This window comes from Drosophila virilis, chromosome X, assembly GCF_030788295.1.
Source record: "Drosophila virilis strain 15010-1051.87 chromosome X, Dvir_AGI_RSII-ME, whole genome shotgun sequence".
NCBI lineage: Eukaryota > Metazoa > Arthropoda > Insecta > Diptera > Drosophilidae > Drosophila > Drosophila virilis.
In genome coordinates this window covers 22,596,448-22,617,423 of record NC_091543.1, presented here as the reverse complement: position 1 = coordinate 22,617,423, position 20,976 = coordinate 22,596,448, and the positions used below count along the sequence as shown (strand labels likewise).

The window sequence follows — 20,976 nt, the reverse complement described above, 5'->3', positions numbered from 1 at the left end:
TCGATATCTTTTAATATGCGGTGCAACCCTGATGCATGTTTGTGTTTCAATTCACAATTTCATAGTTTTTCACGTGTTCTGTTTTATATCGTTTCGCAGATATTTATTGACATACACATTCGCATTTTAAAGGGATACATATTTCATCGGCTTTTGTTTTATAGTTAAAATTTTTTTTTCGTGTCAAAATATATTTGTGCAAATATTATAATGGGATATGATGGTAAGTTGCAATATTTAAGCCTCTTACCCATGCCTTCAAAATGAATACATATGTGTTTCAATGTGCTTAAGTTCGGGCATCGGCTAATTTACACATGCATGTACGTACATAAGTTTACATAAATAGAATAGGCGAATGTACTAATGCTTGCAAATTTAGACTGCACATGTATACTTGGTAAAACATGATCAATGCTGTTTATTTGAATGTTTTCAATTCATTTAACTATTTATCGTTATTTTGCATACTCACCGGCAGACATATTGGGCGCTACATACATACATACGCATGCATGGATGTACATACGTATATATGTGTATTTGTTGAATTTTCATATATTCTATCCCTTCAATATGCCCGTGTAACACTCAGGTATGCGCATATATGTGTGTGCGTAATAAATGCGACATATTGCATACTTTTTTCCCACCAAAATAAACGCATTGCGTATGACAATGAGGCAGTTTTCACTATGTATGAATATGTGTGTGTGCATGTGTGTGCAGATGTATATATGTATGCGTGTACGTGTGCAAGCCCCGTGAGTATACAACAACTATTTAAATTAGCTTATGTTTTTCATACGCATGTGAAGCTATAGTACATGGAATTAAAGCCGGTGATAGGAACATCAATATGCTTATGAGTGTCTGTAAATAGTTGTAGGAGCGTGTACAGTACCTACAAGAATTAGGTTCCCACTACGAAAAACAAAAACAATGCAAATAATGAGTGTCGACAAGTGTTAATATTTCCTAATTTTACTTTTATCGGCTAATGAGATTTTGTTATAAAAGCTTGCTAAGTTAAAATTGAAATTAACCTTTTCACGGAAATTAACTGAGTAAATTTGTTGCTATATATCAGTTTTGAACTATAAACTATAGAAGTTAAACCCGAGCGTATTTTAGGTACGACAATTAGACATTTTCTAACTTTTTAATGGTCTGAGCCTTAACCTCCATTCAAAACAGCAATGCACAAAAGATCCAGGATCCCAGATAGATAAAACGATAAATCCTGTCTGCTGTTTCTAATACAAAACTTGGCCGGGTAGCGCCGATCAGCTAGCTTTATATATCTAGTTTATATACACGTTAATTAACACTTCGTACTTGAAGGCATTTGCTCAGACTTTATGCGTGGGTACAAACATATATGTGGCATTTAATATACATACATAATATGATTACGTAGTGTGTAATGTATAAATGTATGTTTTGCATTAACAGATCGTGACCGTGACCGCGACAGGCGCCGTCATCGATCCCGATCTCGTGATCGGCATCGTGACCGCTCTAGGGATCGTCGCCATCACCGGAACTCGCGCCGCAAGCCGTCATTGTATTGGGATGTGCCGCCGCCAGGATTTGAGCACATAACACCAATGCAGTACAAAGCGATGCAAGCGTCAGGGCAAATCCCGGCCAGCGTAGTGCCAGATACACCGCAAACAGCTGTGCCCGTGGTGGGGTCAACTATAACGCGTCAGGCGCGTCGCTTGTATGTGGGCAACATTCCGTTCGGTGTCACTGAGGAGGAAATGATGGAGTTTTTCAATCAACAAATGCATTTAGTTGGTTTAGCACAAGCCGCCGGTAGTCCAGTGCTGGCATGTCAAATTAATTTGGACAAGAACTTTGCTTTCCTCGAGTTCAGATCTATAGATGAGACCACTCAGGCCATGGCGTTTGATGGTATCAATTTAAAAGGACAAGACCTCAAAATAAGGCGCCCACATGATTACCAGCCTATGCCCGGCATCACGGATACGCCGGCAGTCAAGCCCGCTGTTGGTAAGTTGTTCAGCAAAATCAGTTAGTTGTCGTCTCAGAGCACAGAAATACTAACACAATCTCTCTATCTCTCTCTCTCTCTCCATCTCTCCCTCTATTTAATAGTGTCAAGTGGAGTTATCTCAACAGTGGTGCCCGATTCACCACACAAAATATTTATAGGAGGTCTGCCCAATTATTTAAACGACGAACAGGTAAGCGAAGAAAGCTTAAAAGCGGATTATAAAGAAATTGGAGCAAGAAATATAAGAGAACTCAATGAAGTATCAATGACATTTATAAATGCATTCGAATATATGTATATAGACTTATATGATGTAATACATAAATGGAAATATCTTAAATGTAAAACTCATTTGATTTGCATATGATATACTAAACAAGAATATTCAGAGTTTGTCGATCAAATTTCAGCTCATATTAACCGCCTTGACCGGTCCAAATAATTAAAACATTCAGCAGAAAAATAGTTATAGTAACTAATTAAATTCATTTATAATAAAAAGTTTCAACTCTTGAGAATTCAGCTCCTCTCTCTAAACGTGTGTCGTACGCGTTATTTTGCACTGATTTTAGATATACACAGTAGACGTAAATATTTATAAATACTATCGAAATATCAAATTTACTACCCAAAATATTATAAATTTCCAAAAGCGCAGTCCTCGGTTAATAGACAACATATTAGAAAGAAAAAACAAAAACGAATACGGTAGAATGATTATTTCATATTGAATTTATAGAAAATGTTCATATATATTTAAAATTATAAATATCCCATTGAATTCGTCGTATTATATAAAGCAAATATGCACCATAAAATCAGTAAAAGAAAGATGCCTTGGCATGTTACTAGCTCTCAGACAAACATACCATCCCTGCAGACCTACTGAACAAGAAATTCCAATTGATAAGGAGTTCCGCAACAAGCTCGACACTGCAAAGATCCAAAGCGATTACCAATCGTGGGGCTCCTGCATTGAGAGAATCAACGACTTCCTGTCCTTGGATACCCGAGCACAACCCGAAAACTCAAGGACATATTGCAGCGAACGCAAAGAAAACACTTGAGTTGCATATAAGCATCCATTTTAAATGACTTTCAGGTGACCATACGCCCTATACAGATAGAGTGCCTTTTATCGACCTGTTTGAAAGCAACATCAGGTGGGGCCAAAACAGCTTCAAGCCCTGCATATACCGGGTGCAGAAAAAATAATCCCAGGCAAATACTGCATGCAATCAGATAGCTGAAAGATATCATCCATAAAGTCTGTTCAACTGGAGCAATCCCAGAAACGTGGTTTGTGGCTTATGTGGTTTTTAAGCAGGTAAATCCTTTCACAATACCCTCAAAGATTGTCTTTCATTCTGAAGATGATGGGCTCCATTCAAAAAGTACCATTCCGCCTTCTTACTTCTGAAACTCACAGCACGCCTATAGGAAAGCCGGGCCCACCGAATCAGCGTTACATGCTGTCATTTCAATAATAGATAAATCTTTTCTGCAGAAGGAATTCACCCTAAACGCCTTTCTTGACATAGGAGCCTGCAAGAAGGTCACCCCCCATACAAACACAGGCGCAATTGCGAGCCTGGAGGTCGACCCCCGGATCGTGAACCTTATCGATGAGTTGCTGATACGCAGGACCGTCAAGGCTTCACTGGGATCGTCGGCTACTTCCAGGTTTGTGAGTCGAGGCACTCCACCAAGTGGCATCCTCTCTCCTCTCTTAGGATCGTAGCGGTCAACTTACTGCTGCGCTCAATGGAATGCGGACGATGTTGCTGTCGCACTCTCGGAAAAATATCCACAAACTCAGTGTACAAACATGACAGATGGCCTCCTTCATTCAGCATCAACACTCTACGTTTCGCATGCACCTCCGCCAAATGGACTCGCATATTTCTTGTTACTCCCTCAGCTAAAGGCTACTGTCGCATGCATTGGCAACTCGTACCCTTTTTTAATCTCGATAGAATGGAGTGCAATTTTTGCCGCTCGGGGCCCAAGAAATTTGTCAGGGTGTACTGCCATGAATTAAGCAGTACAAAATTATTTAGATTTTCGGATGACTGAAGTGTCTTCCAAGCGCAGGTGCGCAGACAATCAAAGAAGCACTCTTCTGCATCTGACTATAACCTTCCGCAGAAGCTCATTGAGAAAATAGAAGGACACATATTGAACACATTGAAAAACTACATTTCGTTATCTTGGAATCTATTTCGGTCAGTAAAGACCCAAATGGCATTGACGCCTCGGATTGGAAGTGCTACATTATAAAATCATTTAGGCTCCCTTGGGCCACTAACTGCATCAGAAGGGACCACTAAGTGTCCATGTGAGACGAGGGCTGCCGCGTTAATCCAACTTAGCCTAGATGATCTCATGATTTTTCTATCCGTTTCGTACCTCTAAGACTGTGGGACATAAGCTCTCCTTTAGTTATATTCTAGCGATAAAATATAGAAATGTACACGGACAGCAAAACCAATTTACAGTTTTGCAGTTTGTGAACAGCACACAAAGTTATCTATCTCTTCTAAATTAGTCTTGCCAAATAATATGTGACTATGCTCTTAAACAATAATAACATATCAACGATTTTTTGCATTGCAGGTGAAAGAATTGTTGCTATCATTTGGTAAGCTAAGAGCGTTCAACCTTGTTAAGGACGCAGCAACCGGCTTGAGTAAAGGATATGCCTTTTGTGAATACGTTGATCTGAGCATTACTGATCAGGTAAGTTATATAACTTAGTCATGAATCAGATGTTAATATGATAACTGTTCTTTTCTGTGCCAAAAGTCAATTGCTGGATTGAATGGCATGCAGTTGGGAGACAAGAAACTGATCGTTCAGCGTGCCAGTGTGGGTGCCAAAAATGCTCAGAATGCCGCTAATACCAGCCAGTCGGTTATGTTGCAAGTGCCGGGCTTATCGACAGTGGTGACATCTGGTCCGCCCACTGAGGTGCTTTGCTTATTGAACATGGTCACTCCCGATGAGCTGCGCGATGAGGAGGAATATGAGGATATATTGGAGGATATTAAGGAGGAGTGCACGAAATATGGCGTCGTTCGCAGCGTTGAGATACCGCGTCCGATTGAGGGCGTGGAAGTTCCTGGTTGCGGCAAAGTGTTTGTCGAATTTAACTCGGTTCTCGATTGTCAAAAGGCTCAACAGGCATTGACTGGCCGAAAGTTCAGCGATCGCGTTGTTGTTACATCATACTTTGATCCTGACAAATATCATAGACGCGAATTTTAGATAAAGTTTCTACGTATTTCACACATTCACCAATTTGTCCAATAAAAAGAAAAATCAAACAACAACAAAAATCACATAATAAAATAACAATTCATGACTTTTATCCAACATACAATTATTTTCTTCCTGCACAAACCCATCGAACTACGATCTATTAAAAACTGCAAACATATTTAAGATACTTGATGCCCAATATTTATAAAGTTGCAAGCCAATTTACAAGTATCTCTACAAATTGAAGATTAACAACAATATTAAATATCACTTACGCCGTAAAAACTTTATTTGGCATTGACGAATAAAACAGTATAATTTATGTATATATACACATATGGGTAAAACATTCATAACAGTATTAACATACAATTTCTAATTTGTATAATATATAAATATATATGCGAAAAAATAACTTAAAATAACAGAAAATGAAGCAAAATTAGTTCAGTTATGTGCAAATCGCGTTATGATGACTACATTAATAAATGCTGTGTGCTTAAATCTCATTATGGAATTCGCTTGATAGTGCTGCTTAGTTTGTACTATGAAATTGACGATTTCATTACCACCACGCCACTATTTTTTTTTTGTTTTTTTTTTTTTTTTGGACGTCACAATAAATAAATGTCATTAGGTTGGCCGCGGCTCATGTTACATGCGATTACTGCGTTTATAATATGGATCTTATGATGACCCCAAAATAAGTTGAATTTCATGAATCCAGTCCAAAATTGCTTTGATTTGCACACGAAAGTTGGCATTGGGATTGTGAAAGGGTGAATTGCTTAACTTCACATTCATTTTGCGAATATAGAAACACACTTTTATGATTTTAGATTAAGCGTTCGTGAAAACTGTGGCATAAACATATCAAGTGCATTGTTAGAATTGTTTTAATAGAAATGAACTAGGTTGCGTTTCACCCAATTCATGAAATGACTTGATATCTTAATTAATACGTATATACGCCCGACTTGCACTGTGAAAATAATGCTCCGTGCACGTAATCGTGACCTAAGTCAAGAAAAATCATAATACTGATTAGTAAAACAATTTTTAAAATGAACACATTACACTTATAAATTATATATAAGTAATTCTAAAACCTGAAATTTTGATTTCGTCTGTATCATGAACCGAGCCTTAAATTGGATTACCTTTGACCCAGAAAACTATTTATTTGTATTATTGAAAATTTGTTGGTTTTTGACATTGCCCTAAGACTTGTTTAAGTACTTTGAATATGAACAATTAACTAATACCGGATAAAGAGAATTGTGTTGAATTGAATTGCTCTCTTTAAAATTGTTAAAAATGTAGCGAAGCAATATTCGAACCAAAACCTGGCCGAGGCATTGATTCGAACCGGCTTGCGGCGTATCAGTCACAATTAGTCCTAGTCCTAATCCCTTTGGTCCTACTTTCCCGACCGTTTACATCTTTTGCACTTAGAAAGTAATACATTTTTAGCAATTCTTGCTGGAATAGCATGACATGTATATATAATATAAATATATATTAAGAATATAAAGCAGCACATTCTAATATTTTGGCGTATAAACGTAAACATAGTCAACTTTCGTGTGTAAATCGAATTCGTGAATTGGCGTTAGCTACGTTCCATGAAATTGGCTAGCATAAATATAATTTAAACGCAGCATATCGCGTGTGTACGCAAATTCATGAAATGCACACTCTTAAAAAAAACTGATTTCGCGAAGTGTCCATGGCATAAACACACATACGCTTCGTAAGGGAATGCGAAAATCATTTGTCGCAAGTGCAGATTGTAAAAATCTTACACATGCAGAATGTAGTTTTGTTAAGTAATGCTAGCTGCGATATATGTATGTATGTATATGATATAGTTAATATGTGGTTGGGTAAGATATGTATGTACGTGGTGTTTTGTGATATGTATGCATTGTGTTTAAAAATACTTGAATTCGGGCTGTGTTATTGCACTAAGTAGATTCCCGATTTGAAATCTCTATATTGACTAAAAGCGAGGACAGCTCCAGCTCCTCGCTGAACTTGTTGCGCAGGATCACGCTGCGATAGCCTTGGCGCACACAGGTCAATGGATAGCAGGCCTGGGCTATGAAATGCGTTTCGGCAAACATATCCTCGTCCTGGACCTCGAAGCGCAGCAGCGCAAACTGCGGATTGTGCACTGTGAACTCAAAGGATTCGTTCCAAATGGGATTGAATCCATTCTCATTGACCTTGCTGCGATATTTGATGCCGCTGTCAAAGCTGGCGCCAACGATTTCCACAACAATTTGCGGATTATTCGATTTGCCACCGCGGAATAGATGACGAGCTGCAATGATGCGTACGCTAACCTTCGTTTCGATGAGGCCGTCAGACAAGGGATTGTTGGGATTAAAATTCTCGGACATCATAAACGCTGGCTTCAGTATGTAGCCACATTGGCCATTATTTCGAAATTTGGCCTGATTTAGCTGCATGGCCTTGTCGCCAGTTTGATAATTCAGTGCAATCATTTGGGAGCCAATGTTCCAAAATGGCACCGGATTAAAGTTGGATGAGTCCAAGCGTTGACCCTTCGGGTATACACGGCTTATTTGATTGCGATGATACGACAGAAAGAGCGGCATATTTTGTTGTATAAACTGCTTTTCGGCCTTTGTTTCGGGAAAGCTAGACATTTCTTGGAATATCCAAGAGTGATCCCGAAACGGTACACTGCGAAAATAGATGATCAAATCGGACATCTCCTTGGCTACGCGTGCCGTGCGCTCCTTTTTACGTCGTTCTGTCGCCAATTGACTAGCAATTAGTGCTGCGTCCTGTATGGACTTGATCCACTCGTACGCCGTCTCCTGGTTGTCAAATCCGATTATAAATGGATTTTGCATTGTTGGCGTTTGAATCTGCAGCTTTATTATAATTCCAGGCTCGTTTGACTCGAAAAGAGACGCCACTGCGCCATAGATCTCAATTGAATCGGTGCGCCCATCGTTGCCCTCCTCAGTGACCGAATTATAATCCTCAGTTGCGGAATCAATGACCTTTAAAATATAGAAAGAGAAGATTCATTTGTTTAGTATAGAAATTATATATCATTAAGAATAAGAATTGGTTACCTTGACATAGTTAGCCGGCAGATGTTGTTGTATCATGCCACCGTAATCACCTTTCCACCACATGGAGTTGTTCCTCTGCACATTCGTTATGATCGCGTGCTTTGGAAAGGAGAGCTCGTCTGGCTTGTCGGCCTTATAGCTGTATAGGGCCTTGCATGTGACATATTCCTCCAGATTGGAGCCCATATAATTGGAAGCACCAGAGCTATCGTTATTGCTATGCTCACCGTGCAATTGGGCATTCTCTATTAGGCTCTGTCGCAGGAGCTCCTGGGAAACCGGATGGACGAGCTTGACGTTGCGATATAACGGATTCCTCATATAATAGTGTATTAGCGATACTAAAGACTCAAATTGCATTGTGTCAATGGCATATAGGCGACCCTCCTGCATGATCCGACAGTGTTTGATTTTGCGATTTATCGTAAAGGATATGACAAACGCATTGACGCTCTGCACCGATGGCCGCACCAGAAACGATCCAATGTCCAGCTTTAACAGACCCTGCTCGGCCTGCTCCTTTGTGGTGTTTGGATGAAACCAATCCTGACTTTCGTGCTTCTTTGGTTGTGGTACTGGCTCCTTGAGGATAATGGAAAACTCTGAGCTACGCAGCATATTCTTGCGGTAGTACACAATCAACGAGTACAACGAATCAAATACAAAGTTCTCAACCAGATAATACTTAATCGAGCCATTCTCGTGTTTCAGCTTAATACGGCAATGATTGGGCCGATTGCGCCGCCAGAAGGACAAGCTATAATCACCCACAAACGTGGCCGACTCGCGCACCAAGAATGTGCCATCGCCCAGGTGTTTGTACGTTTCCAACAACTGATCCGCCTCTTGTCTTCCACCTAACAAAAAGATGCCAAAAGAAATACTAATCTAAGACGAAAACATTTATCTTATAATAATATCAATTATAATGTAGTTCGATGCGTATAAGCTTTTATCTTGGGGGGAGCATATTTATACCCCCCAACCTCTTGCAAATGGGCAAAAGGGACAAATTGTTTTCGTGGCAGTGAATAAGAAATACGAAGATTAAAAAGATTAAATAATTGACAAATCGAAACACTTACCCTCTAACTTGCCGTGAAACCAATTTTCACCAAAATGCAGCTCATCATTGGCCGATGTATCCTTCTGCTTCTGCTGCATATTGCTATTCAGCGTACAGGACGACAGTCCGAAATCATCATCTTCTGAATTGCCGTTGCGGCATTCGCTGATTTCGGATGTGTAGATAAGCTCCTGTTGGGTGAGCACAAACTGATAGAGGTTCCACGATTTATCGACTGGGTCCTTAAAGTACAGCAAGCCTTTCTTTAAGATTTTCTGCAAATTCTCGTTATCATCCGTTGCGCCACCCAGAGAAGATCGATGACTAAATGAAGCGATCGTTCCATTATTAACACCAACCGCAGGTAAATTAATTGCACTAACATTTTCATCGAATTGCGGCAACTTTTTGTGCTTTAGAATTATCTTGCGACGCAGCTGATTGGGCGACGGCAAATGCAGCTCATTTCGATCGCAGGGCTGTGTGAGCAGCATATCTCCAAAGACCTGGAACAGAAGATATAAACATGTCATTTACGATTCGTATATGAATATCTGTTAAGCCCACCTCAATCAGCGCATGTGCCATATTTCGCTGTTGCTCCAAGGAGCAGTTCTGTTCGATGGATAGAATTACTGGATACTCTGACGTTGTGAATGCATGATCTTTAATAGTCTTGATGACGTCCATGAACTTAATCTTTGATGTCATGGTGTGACCATGGAATATGTATGGCAAATTGTCAGGACCATTCCAGCAGTCTAGCTCGATGCAGCGACACCCCATGCGGAGAGCACGTGCATAAGCCTCGCAAGAGGATTCGCTCGAGAACTGGTCACCCGTTAGATATGTGTTATGGGATGAGGCTATCCAGTAGGAGGACAACGGCTGGTTCATGTCCATGAACACGGCATCGAATCTTGTGTCCCACAGATCATTTTGCTTGGAAAAGAGATAATCGACAAACTCGGAGATGGTTAAATATGGCTCCTGCACATCGCGTTCAACGTCCTGCACAAAGTCGCGCATAAAACTAGATATGCTATTCAGATCCAAGGCATTCAAATCGTGCTGTTCAGTTTCCAGGAAACGTTTAAACTCAATGGGCCTTACTATTTTCTTGTCCTCCGAATAAGCGAACTCCGCACTACCAAGGACACTGATGAAATTAACGGGCAGCAAGAGTTTCTGATACAGACGCGAGAAATCGTCGAATTTCAGATCATGCTTGCGTTTTATATCATCTGTAAAGCATTCCATAAATTTACTGGTGCTCATTTTGCAGCTAACGTTGCTCAAGAATGTTTTGAAATCCTTGATGGTCACTTGGGAGCTCTGGTCGGATTTGGTCAGGTGCGAGTTAACATTCTCGAACGAATAGTATTCACGCCGCAGCCAACGATCGATTTGCAGTGGATACGGTGAATGGATGGTGTCCTTAACCATATACCTTAATCCCCGTACCCAGTTATCCGCTTCGATCTCCGAGAGCGCCACCACAGAGAAGCTCTTCAGCTTGAAACTGTTGCCGTACATAATGACAAAACATTTGCTGCTCTCGAAGCGCTGGCAGTCATCGGCATGGAGTCGGAACTCCTTTGAGTTCTTGCCGACGCGTATCTCGCGTATCTCCCGCAACTGGATCGTTCCCTCGTACTCGGTGCGTGTCTGTGCAGCGACAGTGGACCATAACAGCTGACGGGTTTCTCTGATAAGCATGAGGTGTCGCCGATCGGGGCGTCGTTGTTTTCCATATAGTTTCGTTACAATTGTTCCGCGTTCTAGCATGCAAATTGTCTGCTCCATTTCCCCCAATAGGGGTGTATTCATTGCACTAAAGCAACTCATCGTTTTTTAATTATTAATTGATATTTTTATTTTTATTAACAAATTATGAAAACATGCATAAGTCGGAATCTCTTCTACAATATGTTGGATGTATGTATGTTAAGGTATTTTTGCGTTGGCTCTTTGAGGCTTGCCGAGCATTCAACGTATTGTGCTATGATTCATTGACGTTTTATTAATTCGATTTGGCAGCTAATTAGTTAATGGAAATTTATTTTGTTATTGATTACAATTGCACTTGTTGAATGTTGGACTCTTTAAAAGAATTATTGCTTGTACAGGAAAAGTATCGATAATATCGTTATCGATGTTAATAACGTAAGCAACATGGCTTGCAGGTGCACTACGTTTACATTGCGTGTACATAACAGTAACATATTTTGCCTGTTAGCCTTTTTTTAAATGTGTTGGCCGGAATATATTTTGCTGTTTTTTATTAGTTTTATTTTTTTTAAGTCTTCTACAAATTATTATTATATATTGTTTTGGTTAGCAATTTTTAAACAAAGTTGTGCAGACTGAACGTTACATTGAAAGACAATGTCTCCATATGGTAACATTTTAATGAATGTGTGTATTTAAAAATATATGCAAATAATTATGCAGAATTTTAATTATTTCGACAAAAAAGGGAATTTGCAATTCATCTAAATCTAATTTGGCTTTTTTACGTCGATCTGTATTCTTTAGAAATCGATAGTTGACAGCACTGGTGAGTGCGAAAAAATGAGTAGCGAGCTAACAGAACTGTTAATAGAATGTTTCCTATATTTAACATAGCAGTGAAATGCTCGTACACAGTGCTCTCTCAATGTTACTCATTAATAGTACATTCAAGTGTAACAGGGGGCTGACATAAAAACTGCTTCACGCGCTTCAAAAGATGAAAAAGTGAAAATCCATTGGCATTTTTATTAAAAAAAAAATAAGTGAGACAAGCGCGCGCGGGGCCATACATTCGTCGCTAGCAGCGTGGCGTACAAATTATGCTAAACAGCATCAACGCTGCCTTCAAATATGCAGAAAATGAATCCAACAACGCCAGCGCCAGCAGGAGCATCGCTAGCGACAACAGCACTAGATAGCGTCGCGACAATTTCAAGTGCGACGCCAGCTACAGCATCCGGATCCAATCTAAGGAGCAAGAGCGGCGAGCGTGGCAACTCCAGTGGTCCAGCGGTGAGTGCAAGTGTGTGTGTTGCTCTGTGTACAGACCTCCAAGCGCGCGCTTGTGTGCGTGTGTGTGTGAATGTGTGCCATGCTTTTAGTATTTTTTTCCAATTGCAGATCGCAGGTTTGGCTTTAATTTTTCTTTTGGACATCAATTTAGGCCTTAGCCATTATATAACTCAATGACAGCGCACGCTTATTGACCTTACCCCTGCAGCCCGCTTACGCCCACACACACACACACACACACACACACACCCACACACACACCGCAGACGTCACGAGCTGGGCAATTGTTATTGCTAGCCCAGTTCTGTTTTGTTCATTTTGTTTTCGCTATTGTAATTTTCCGCTGTCAGGTTGTTCGGTAAACGTGCCAATACCACCGCCCGCCCGTTCCCGCGACTTAAGCGCTGCTGCGCATGCCACCCACTTGGGCCCACATTGACCTCCTTCCGCCGCCCGCTTCACGTGCGTGTTGCGTCTTCCTGCTTTCCCTTGTTTTGCACATAAAAACCTTATGACTCTGTTGCGGCATTTGTCAATATTCATTTTGTTTACCATTTGCTTTTAAACATTTCTCATAAAGCTGCTGCTGTAGCTGCTTCCTCTTCTTCTTCTTCCTCATCTGCTGCATCACGTTTTTCGCTAACCAGCTGTGCAGCAAAATGTGCTTGCATGCGTCGCGCGCCCCCTTTGCCCCACATTGTGACTTGAGTGCCTCTGCCTGTCGTTTGTTAATTGCTGCTTATATTATATTCATTATTTCTATTACAGTTAGTTACAACAACTATTTTGTTGTTGTTGTTCTGATTTAATCGAAAATCGAAAAAATTCAATTCATGTCTCGCAAACTTGTGCTTCGCGCTAAATACGTAATTTGGTCAGAGCCTGAGGCAATGCCAGTTCCGTGCTGATTACGTCAGGGCTATCTTACGTTTCACACACACACACACACGCAGACACAGGTCTGATGGTTGACTATTTCTGGCATTAATCCTTTTTGGTGACGCTCAAGGCTGACAAAATGCCATTAGAGAATTTTTGTCATTTTTGCTGTCGCTTTAACTAAAGCTTTTCACTTGCATTTTATTCAATTCAATTAAGTTAAATTGAATTCCCTTCAAGAGTTCTTAGGTCTAATCTGCAATTAGGTATAAATAATACTTAATTCAATATTAGCTTGCTTTGGGCTCAAAGGAAAACATCATGATATTGGGGTAGAATGTTGTAGTTGGCATTTTTGCCTTCTGTGTGCGTTTTATTACTCAAAAAAAAAAAATTGCATTTCATTTCACTTGACTTAATTTAATCAATTTTCAAGCTTATAACAAATTAATTGTCCGCAAGTTTGTCGTTTGTTTAAGTTTGTATTCTGCTTTCCATCTTTATCTAAGTTTTTATCAAACGTTTTTTTCCTCATTCAAATTGAGTTTCATTTTTAATTAAATTCCTAATTTTGTTATTAAACCTATAAAATCTCAACTGCTTTTCCTGTTTGAATTTTTTTTGCGCAACCTATATCAGATCATTCTTCTATATTTAGACTATAGTTTTTCCAAAATCTCATGGCATTACATTCTCCAAAAATACATTTTTGTTTAAACAATTGCAACTATTTAGCTGTAATGTTTACAGACACGTACAAAATATATTGTTTTTGGCTTGTAAACAAACAAATTTCCCTTCGTTGGGCGAACGCTTTTCTGACCGGAAGCGGGCGCTTTTCTTGACAATACGAAAATTTGATTGCAAAATAAAATGGCAAGATACTTCAAGACAAACGACTATTCACGTTTATTTTTAAGGCAAATTAGAATAGACTTCTGGAATTAATGTTCACTTATCATTGAGTTGAGAAATAACAAGCAGGCGCGGGCATCCGACGCTCAGATACGCTTGTAAACATATGGCTTACGGAGATATCCGGTTCGGTCGATGCCAACTGGCTTTGCCTGTATTGGAAAGCGGACTAATCGAGAATATATACTTTACGCAGTTGGGAATGTCTTCTGCCTGACTTTATGGTCAAGGATTTGTTATTTCTAAAAACACATATTAATACATTTAAATTTATATTTTAATTATCGTTTAATTATATATGAAAATGCATTTAAAACAATATTTATTTATGATTTTCATATAAACATAGATTTATTTTTCTTTTATTATTTTATTATAGAGCTTTTTGTTGTTGTGCACCTAACCACAAACTCATCATGAAAATGTATTCCAGGGTTTTAGCTAGGTAAGCGCCAATTCATCAAAGAGTGTTTACCTCATATTTCCAATACCCGAATATCTTTTGTATCTTTCTGTTCTAAAACTTCGCTTGATTCTCGCATTCGCAGTACGCCGCCTCAAAGCAGCAGCAGCAGCAACAGCAACAACAGGAAGAAACAACATCGAGCTGCAAGCAACAGGAACTGCAGCATGAGCAACCGATTGCCATACATTATCTGGCCAGCTTCCATGAGATCTGCGTGGTGACGGCCCTGTTGCCATTAGTAACGCTCTTTACATGCTTTGTGACCGCCTACATATTCCAGTACGACGATGTACACGAGACACATTGCCGGGTATGTGCAGCTGGAGTTGAAAATATTTATGCAATCATATTTGCTAATATTCCAAATTTGTGTCTGTGCAGGTTTACAATATAGTACCCTCGATAAGTGCAATTACTGGTGTTAGTCCGCAGCGTTATTTCTGGCGGGCCAGCATTGCGCTGCACATCGGGCCGCGCATACCCATTGCCTTTGTCTACAAGAACTATTATCGCGCCCAGCTGGCGCGGCTTGCCCCGTCGCTGGTGCCAAAGACAAGCTGGTTAATCTCATTCATTTTGGTGCTTAACTGCATTGAGATTGCGGCGTTGGGTGGAGTGACCTATATATCGAATCGCGAGAATTATCGTAAGCTAAACATTATTATTTTTCAGCCATTTCAGCTCGTCGTTAACCTATTAATGACCACTATTAAATTTACAGCCGTTCATGAGAAGATCTTTATCACATTTATGGTTTGCTCGCTGTGCTATATGCTGGCTACCATTCACCTGAATGGTATATTGAATGCACGCAAAACTCTAAACGCACAACAGATTCAGTCCATCAAATGGAAGAAAATACTCTTTGTTGTCTCCATACTGAGCACCATTGGTCTCTTGGTCTTCTTTGCCAAACATCGTTTCTATTGCCATGATTTGGGTGAGCCACTTACAAAGCTATGCTATAAGTTGGGCACGTGATTGTTGTTGTGATAGCTCAGTCTTTATAATGGAACTTACACGAAGCCAATAAACTCCTGTGTAATTTAAATGGCAATTATCAACTGTATTCGTCTTTCGCTCTGTCGCGGTAGATCTATTCAGATTAGCTTTCTTTTTTTAAATATCACGCGCCCAACTTGTAAGTTTTAGCTACTCTTATAACAGTCATAGTAATGTATCTTTGTGTTTTACAGCATTCAGTTGGTTTGCATTCTTTGAATATTTAATTGCCATTGCCAATATGCTGTTCCATTTTACCATTATCTGGGACTTTCCATCACAGTTCATGCTGATTGTGCAGGGACCGCGTGAGAATCTGACGCAGTATTTGGCCGCTAAGCCTAAAATCAACTAGGCCCATACCTTTTTAATTTACACACACACTAACACAGGCACATAATTAATAATTCCATACATATATAGAATGTATTGCACCTATATAGAATGCCACTCTGACGAAACGTACAACCCAATTGAACTTCATTTCTTGTGTCATTAATTCAAAACTAGCGCTTCCATAACCAAATGAAATCAATATGAAAATGTAATATTTTATATTGTTTCTAAAAGTTCCAATTTGTCAGTTAATTAAACCCGATTAACGATTAATACGGCATTATGTTAACTATACGTACAAAATCCAAAAGTTCCACTTTTCACCATAAGTAAATTAATTAACATGTTGTATTGAACAGTATTGTGCGGCATAAATCAACCGACTTCTTTAAGAAATACTTTATCGAATTCCACAAAAAACGTCATCCAAACAAAGCATGTGAACCTGTAGGCTGCTCATCTGTTTAAAGATCTTTCATACAAAAAGTCTATATCTGTTATTAAATAGTTTTTGCATAAGTCTAATACATGCATAGATGTGCAGCTTAGGGACATATGTATCAACTAATTATAGATCAATTTCGTAAACAAGTTATGCTGTTCATCTTTTGAACAAGTTTCATTTTATATAAATATATATTGTCCATCATATTTGTTTCAATACGTAAATTCTAAGATAGTATACGATAACGAAATATATATAATTCTTAAAATTGAAACAAGTTTGATCTACTTATTAACACATACCAAATTTGGTGTCTTTAGCTTTAATATTAAAGGGTTAACGAGCAAACCGATTTGACGAAATTAAAATGTATAGCTAAATGCTGAATAGAGTTCTTTTGCAACCCTTTGAACACAGGTATTCAAACCGTTTTGCCCTAATAGATAAATTTATATTGGTCTAGATGAAAATTCAAGTCAAAATGTTATTTATTTTTAATTTGTTTTATTTTATTTTCATGTTTTAATTGTGCTCAATACAGAAATATAAAGTGTATGTTCCCATTTTTAGTCAAAATAATGTGTACCTTTGTGGTGTATATACTTCTGTATGCCTACGGATATATGTATATGTACGTCAGTTAACTAAGGTATTTTATTCGAAATTAACTAGTAGTTTCCATATAACGCATCAATTTTGGCCGTTGCTGTTCTTTGATGATCTCATGTCAATTGTCATGGAAAGCGTAACTCGTTTTCTCAAGCATAGGTTTAAAAACAATATTTGGAACTACAGTCTATATCTATATAAGTATATATATACACACATGTACATCAATACATAACACGTTAGCGGTACATATCGTTTATACATTCGAAATATTAAAAAAAAAAATAAACAATGTTGTATTGGCGAGCCTATGGTTTATGTAGCGCTCTCCGACTCAGCAGTGTTAACACTGGAGTATTACACAATTATTCTAAAACCAGAAGAAAAACAAAAAACAATTCAGACAATAGCCATTTAAGCTGAGACAAGCAACAACGAACATCATTAAAGAAATTACGAAAACAAAAAAAAACTAATATTAATTGCATAAGCCACAATTAGCTGCTGCTGCATATAAACCGTGTCAACAACTAACGAAATCTGGTAAACAAATAGAAAACATTGAACAATTGTATTTAGAAAATGACACTTAACAAGCACAACAACAACAATAGCGTTGAAATTAAAGATACATATATGAGATGATGCTTTGGGAATTTTCAAATATTTGTGTTGTTAGCAATTGATTTGATTTTGACTTCTGTATTTTTGAATAACAATATCTAACCAAATTATTAACGATTAGGGTTATACAATGTATATTTTATAGGTGCATTTTTTTTTTTTCTTCAAATATTTAGCTGAATATTGAATCGAAAGTTCAAATTGAATATAACGTAATAACTTTGTACTATACACAGCAAGGAATATTTTTATTGAAATTAATGTAGAAATGTGCGTTTTCACCGGGAGAGGTGAAAAATGCAAGTAAGGCATTCAGAAAATATAAATCTTGTTTATGTATTTCCTATTGTTAAAGTAAGCAAACAATTGTTATTATGCAACACAACAGAAACGACACAAAAGAAAAATGAAGAAATACAATGAAAATTAAAAAATCAGCATCCTGTAATTAACTCTAATTTGAAAGCCTATATATTGGTAGTATTGTTGTCAACTTGCGAACGAACGAACATATATATATATATACATATATATTTCTCCATGCGACATTTTTATAAATGTTGAAAACTTGCCATCAATTAATATATGTTTTCCATTTTGTTGTACCTTATCAACTTGTCATTCGAGTGCCTCTCATCTGTTCCAACTGCTATATAGATATGTTTTATGATATTACGAAACAAACGATAATATGTACTTGATACTTTTTAGAGTGCAACTTTTTACCTTTGCATAACTTTTTAGGCAACACAACGTAAGTAATTTAAGTCCGAATATATTTCAACAAAAATTGTAAAACTTTGTAGCTTCCTAATTTGAATAAAGATTAATACATATAAATATCAATTCGATTTACCTGTCTATTGATCTAAAACAGGACTTTGGTATGACGATTCTCACGATTCTTGTTTCTAAACCCTTTTATAACAACAACACCCAAATAATGGACATAAGTTGGAAGCACTTAAGAGATTTTTAATTTTGTATTGTTAATTATTTACAATTTCTTTTAAAATGTACAAACCCTTAAAAACATAAAAATATGCATACACCAATATAATACTTGCACATATATAAGGTAAACGAATCTGAACCCCAACGAATGATGCATTATAAAATATTGCTAAAAGAATTCACAATTCACTCGGTATGAGTTACAATTTGTTCGAAAAGCTAAAAATATATATGCGTATTTATATATAAATATGTATATAGTATATATTCAAGTTTTTGTGATTTTAAGTTAAGAGAAAACTGCTTAAAAAATACAGGCCGAATATATGTACAGATATTATATGCATGCTTGTATATTAAAGAGCACACTACCTGGGCTAGATTGCGCGGGTGTTTGTGTGTGTGTGTGCGTGTGTCTGTGTGTGTGTGTGTAACGCGGACGATCGGCTGAGAGCGAGGAGGCTTACAGATGAAATTCAGTACGAATTAGTTACGGCCAAAGTTTGTATGCATGTATGCTAGTGCCTAAAGCTAATCACCTAAGAATAGGTGTACATATATAAATATATATATATATATATGTATGTGTGTGTGTTTAGTGTGATAACATTGCAAGCAATGCTTATTATTGTTTTTAGTTATTGTATATGTGCGGCGTTGCATCGCATATCTCCCTTTCTCTCTCTCTTTTTCTCTCTCTAATCAGGCAAATCAATGCTAATAAATGGCACCACCGGCTTCATTATATCATTCTTGGCGGATTTCTTGCTCTTCTTGTCGTGCTTGCTAAACTCGTGCAGCGGCTCCGTGACAGCCATGTTGCTTGTTGATGAGGATGCATCCAGCGGCACTGATTGACCCCCATTGCTTTGAGTTTCCGCGTGATAGCTAATGTTCCCATACTCTTGTAGAAACGGCATGGCCGAGAGCAGAAACTGGCTAAACGATTTACGTATGCCGAACCACCACATGTTGCCGCCCTTCGCAGTAAAGCTTAAGATAATAAGTGCAAGTATAGAGACGAGCAGTGGGGCGAAGACCACAATGTACGGAAACTTAATCTCTCCATCCAGTTTGTCGCAGATAACCACCTGCATAAGATTGTGATTGTGAATACATACGACAATGCAAGTTGATAAGATTGCAATTTACCTGAAAGCAGAGCAGCGGCAGGACGGTGCAAATGTTACCAACAGCTGCATTTAGTGCGGCCTTCTTCTGTTGCAACGACACTTCAGGTGTGCGCATCATAATGCCACAGAATATTATATTGTAGAGTACGCTGACCAAGCTCAGGCAAATGACAATCCACATGGGCACAAACACCACATCCCAGTTCCAGTAAACAAACTTGTCCAATTTGAGCGGTAGCGATACAAACTGCAGCGCATTAACAGCCAAAAACAGCTCTAGCTCAAAGGAGCGATCATGTTTAACGGCCCACACACAGGCGCCGACACTGACAACAGAGCCGAAGATGAGCGGTATAAAGACCAGCACCCAGAGATGACGCTCCGAGGTGAGCTTGTCGCAGGCTAACAACTCAAACATTAACAATATTAGGTGCAGCGACAAGGAGATGAGCATCGCCTTGAACTGCGTATAGGAGTCGCCTTCGAGCCGATAGTGGGGATAACGGCACCAGACAATGGCACCCACTATAGCGCCTAGTATGGCAGTGCATTTCCAAATCCACAACGGCGTAAAAATAGCCCAATACGGCCAATCTGTAATTCGTAATTTATAGTTTCGTTTTGGTTTCAAAGCGATTTCCTTACCTATGTATCCATCAAGGCGCAGCGCAAATAGCGTAACGAACGTGAATAGGCTGCAGTGCACTATGAATTTACTGTAGATGTTGGGGATTGAGTACAAAGTGGGCGGCTGATAGTTTGCATTGCTTACCAGGGGTTAAAATCACGAAATAACGATTCCAGATTCATGTTCCCTTAGCCAGAAAACAAACGCTGGCAACTGCTAATCTGTGCTTGATTTCTCCTAAGATCCAGATCCTGATGCAAACGTCCGCCACTAGTTGCACATTATTGTTGCCGACGTTGCCCTTTGCAGCTGTCTGATGCTTTCTATCTTGCTGGCACTCCGAGGGGAGAATAACGAAGAATTCTTTGTTCAATTTTGTTAGATGTCTTTAAATGTTTTATTTACACACTGCGATACTGTTAGAAAAAGGCATACTGAGTATTTTTGTTGTTTATCTGCCTATCAGAAAGGTATCGAACAGCAACGATTAATCCC

The 20,976-nt window shown here is 38.6% G+C and overlaps 4 protein-coding genes across 5 annotated transcripts; 2 read left to right on the top strand and 2 right to left on the bottom strand.

The window, feature by feature from the left end:
* The first annotated feature begins 66 nt into the window (after positions 1-66).
* Positions 67-5,398, top strand: U2af50 (U2 small nuclear riboprotein auxiliary factor 50). The gene is made up of 5 exons (XM_002055396.4): positions 67-223; positions 1,456-2,019; positions 2,125-2,213; positions 4,640-4,762; positions 4,829-5,398. Exons 1-5 carry the CDS (start codon positions 211-213, stop codon positions 5,288-5,290), a joined length of 1,251 nt encoding a protein of 416 aa, XP_002055432.2. The 5' UTR covers positions 67-210; the 3' UTR covers positions 5,291-5,398.
* On the bottom strand, positions 5,287-11,593 carry sl (small wing phospholipase C gamma 1). 2 transcript variants are annotated; one of them, XM_002055397.4, is made up of 4 exons: positions 10,031-11,593; positions 9,483-9,969; positions 8,398-9,254; positions 5,287-8,322 (listed from the first exon to the last, which is right to left on the bottom strand). In XM_002055397.4, the coding sequence occupies exons 1-4, from the start codon at positions 11,309-11,311 to the stop codon at positions 7,252-7,254; spliced, it is 3,696 nt and encodes a 1,231-aa protein (XP_002055433.1). In that variant the 5' UTR covers positions 11,312-11,593; the 3' UTR covers positions 5,287-7,251. The 2 variants fall into 2 exon arrangements, with proteins under 2 accessions (XP_002055433.1, XP_015026423.1); XM_015170937.3 differs by lacking the exon at positions 10,031-11,593 and having other exon boundaries at positions 9,483-9,787; positions 9,847-9,969.
* Positions 11,594-12,124: 531 nt separating this feature from the next.
* On the top strand, positions 12,125-17,595 carry LOC6631557 (post-GPI attachment to proteins factor 2-like). The gene is made up of 5 exons (XM_002055398.4): positions 12,125-12,490; positions 14,833-15,060; positions 15,132-15,396; positions 15,472-15,690; positions 15,947-17,595. Exons 1-5 carry the CDS (start codon positions 12,329-12,331, stop codon positions 16,105-16,107), a joined length of 1,035 nt encoding a protein of 344 aa, XP_002055434.2. The 5' UTR covers positions 12,125-12,328; the 3' UTR covers positions 16,108-17,595.
* A 1,125-nt stretch (positions 17,596-18,720) lies between these two features.
* Positions 18,721-20,953, bottom strand: LOC6631558 (transmembrane protein 185B). The gene is made up of 4 exons (XM_002055399.4): positions 20,626-20,953; positions 20,499-20,569; positions 19,873-20,447; positions 18,721-19,811 (listed from the first exon to the last, which is right to left on the bottom strand). Exons 1-4 carry the CDS (start codon positions 20,661-20,663, stop codon positions 19,419-19,421), a joined length of 1,077 nt encoding a protein of 358 aa, XP_002055435.1. The 5' UTR covers positions 20,664-20,953; the 3' UTR covers positions 18,721-19,418.
* Between the last annotated feature and the right edge of the window lie 23 nt (positions 20,954-20,976).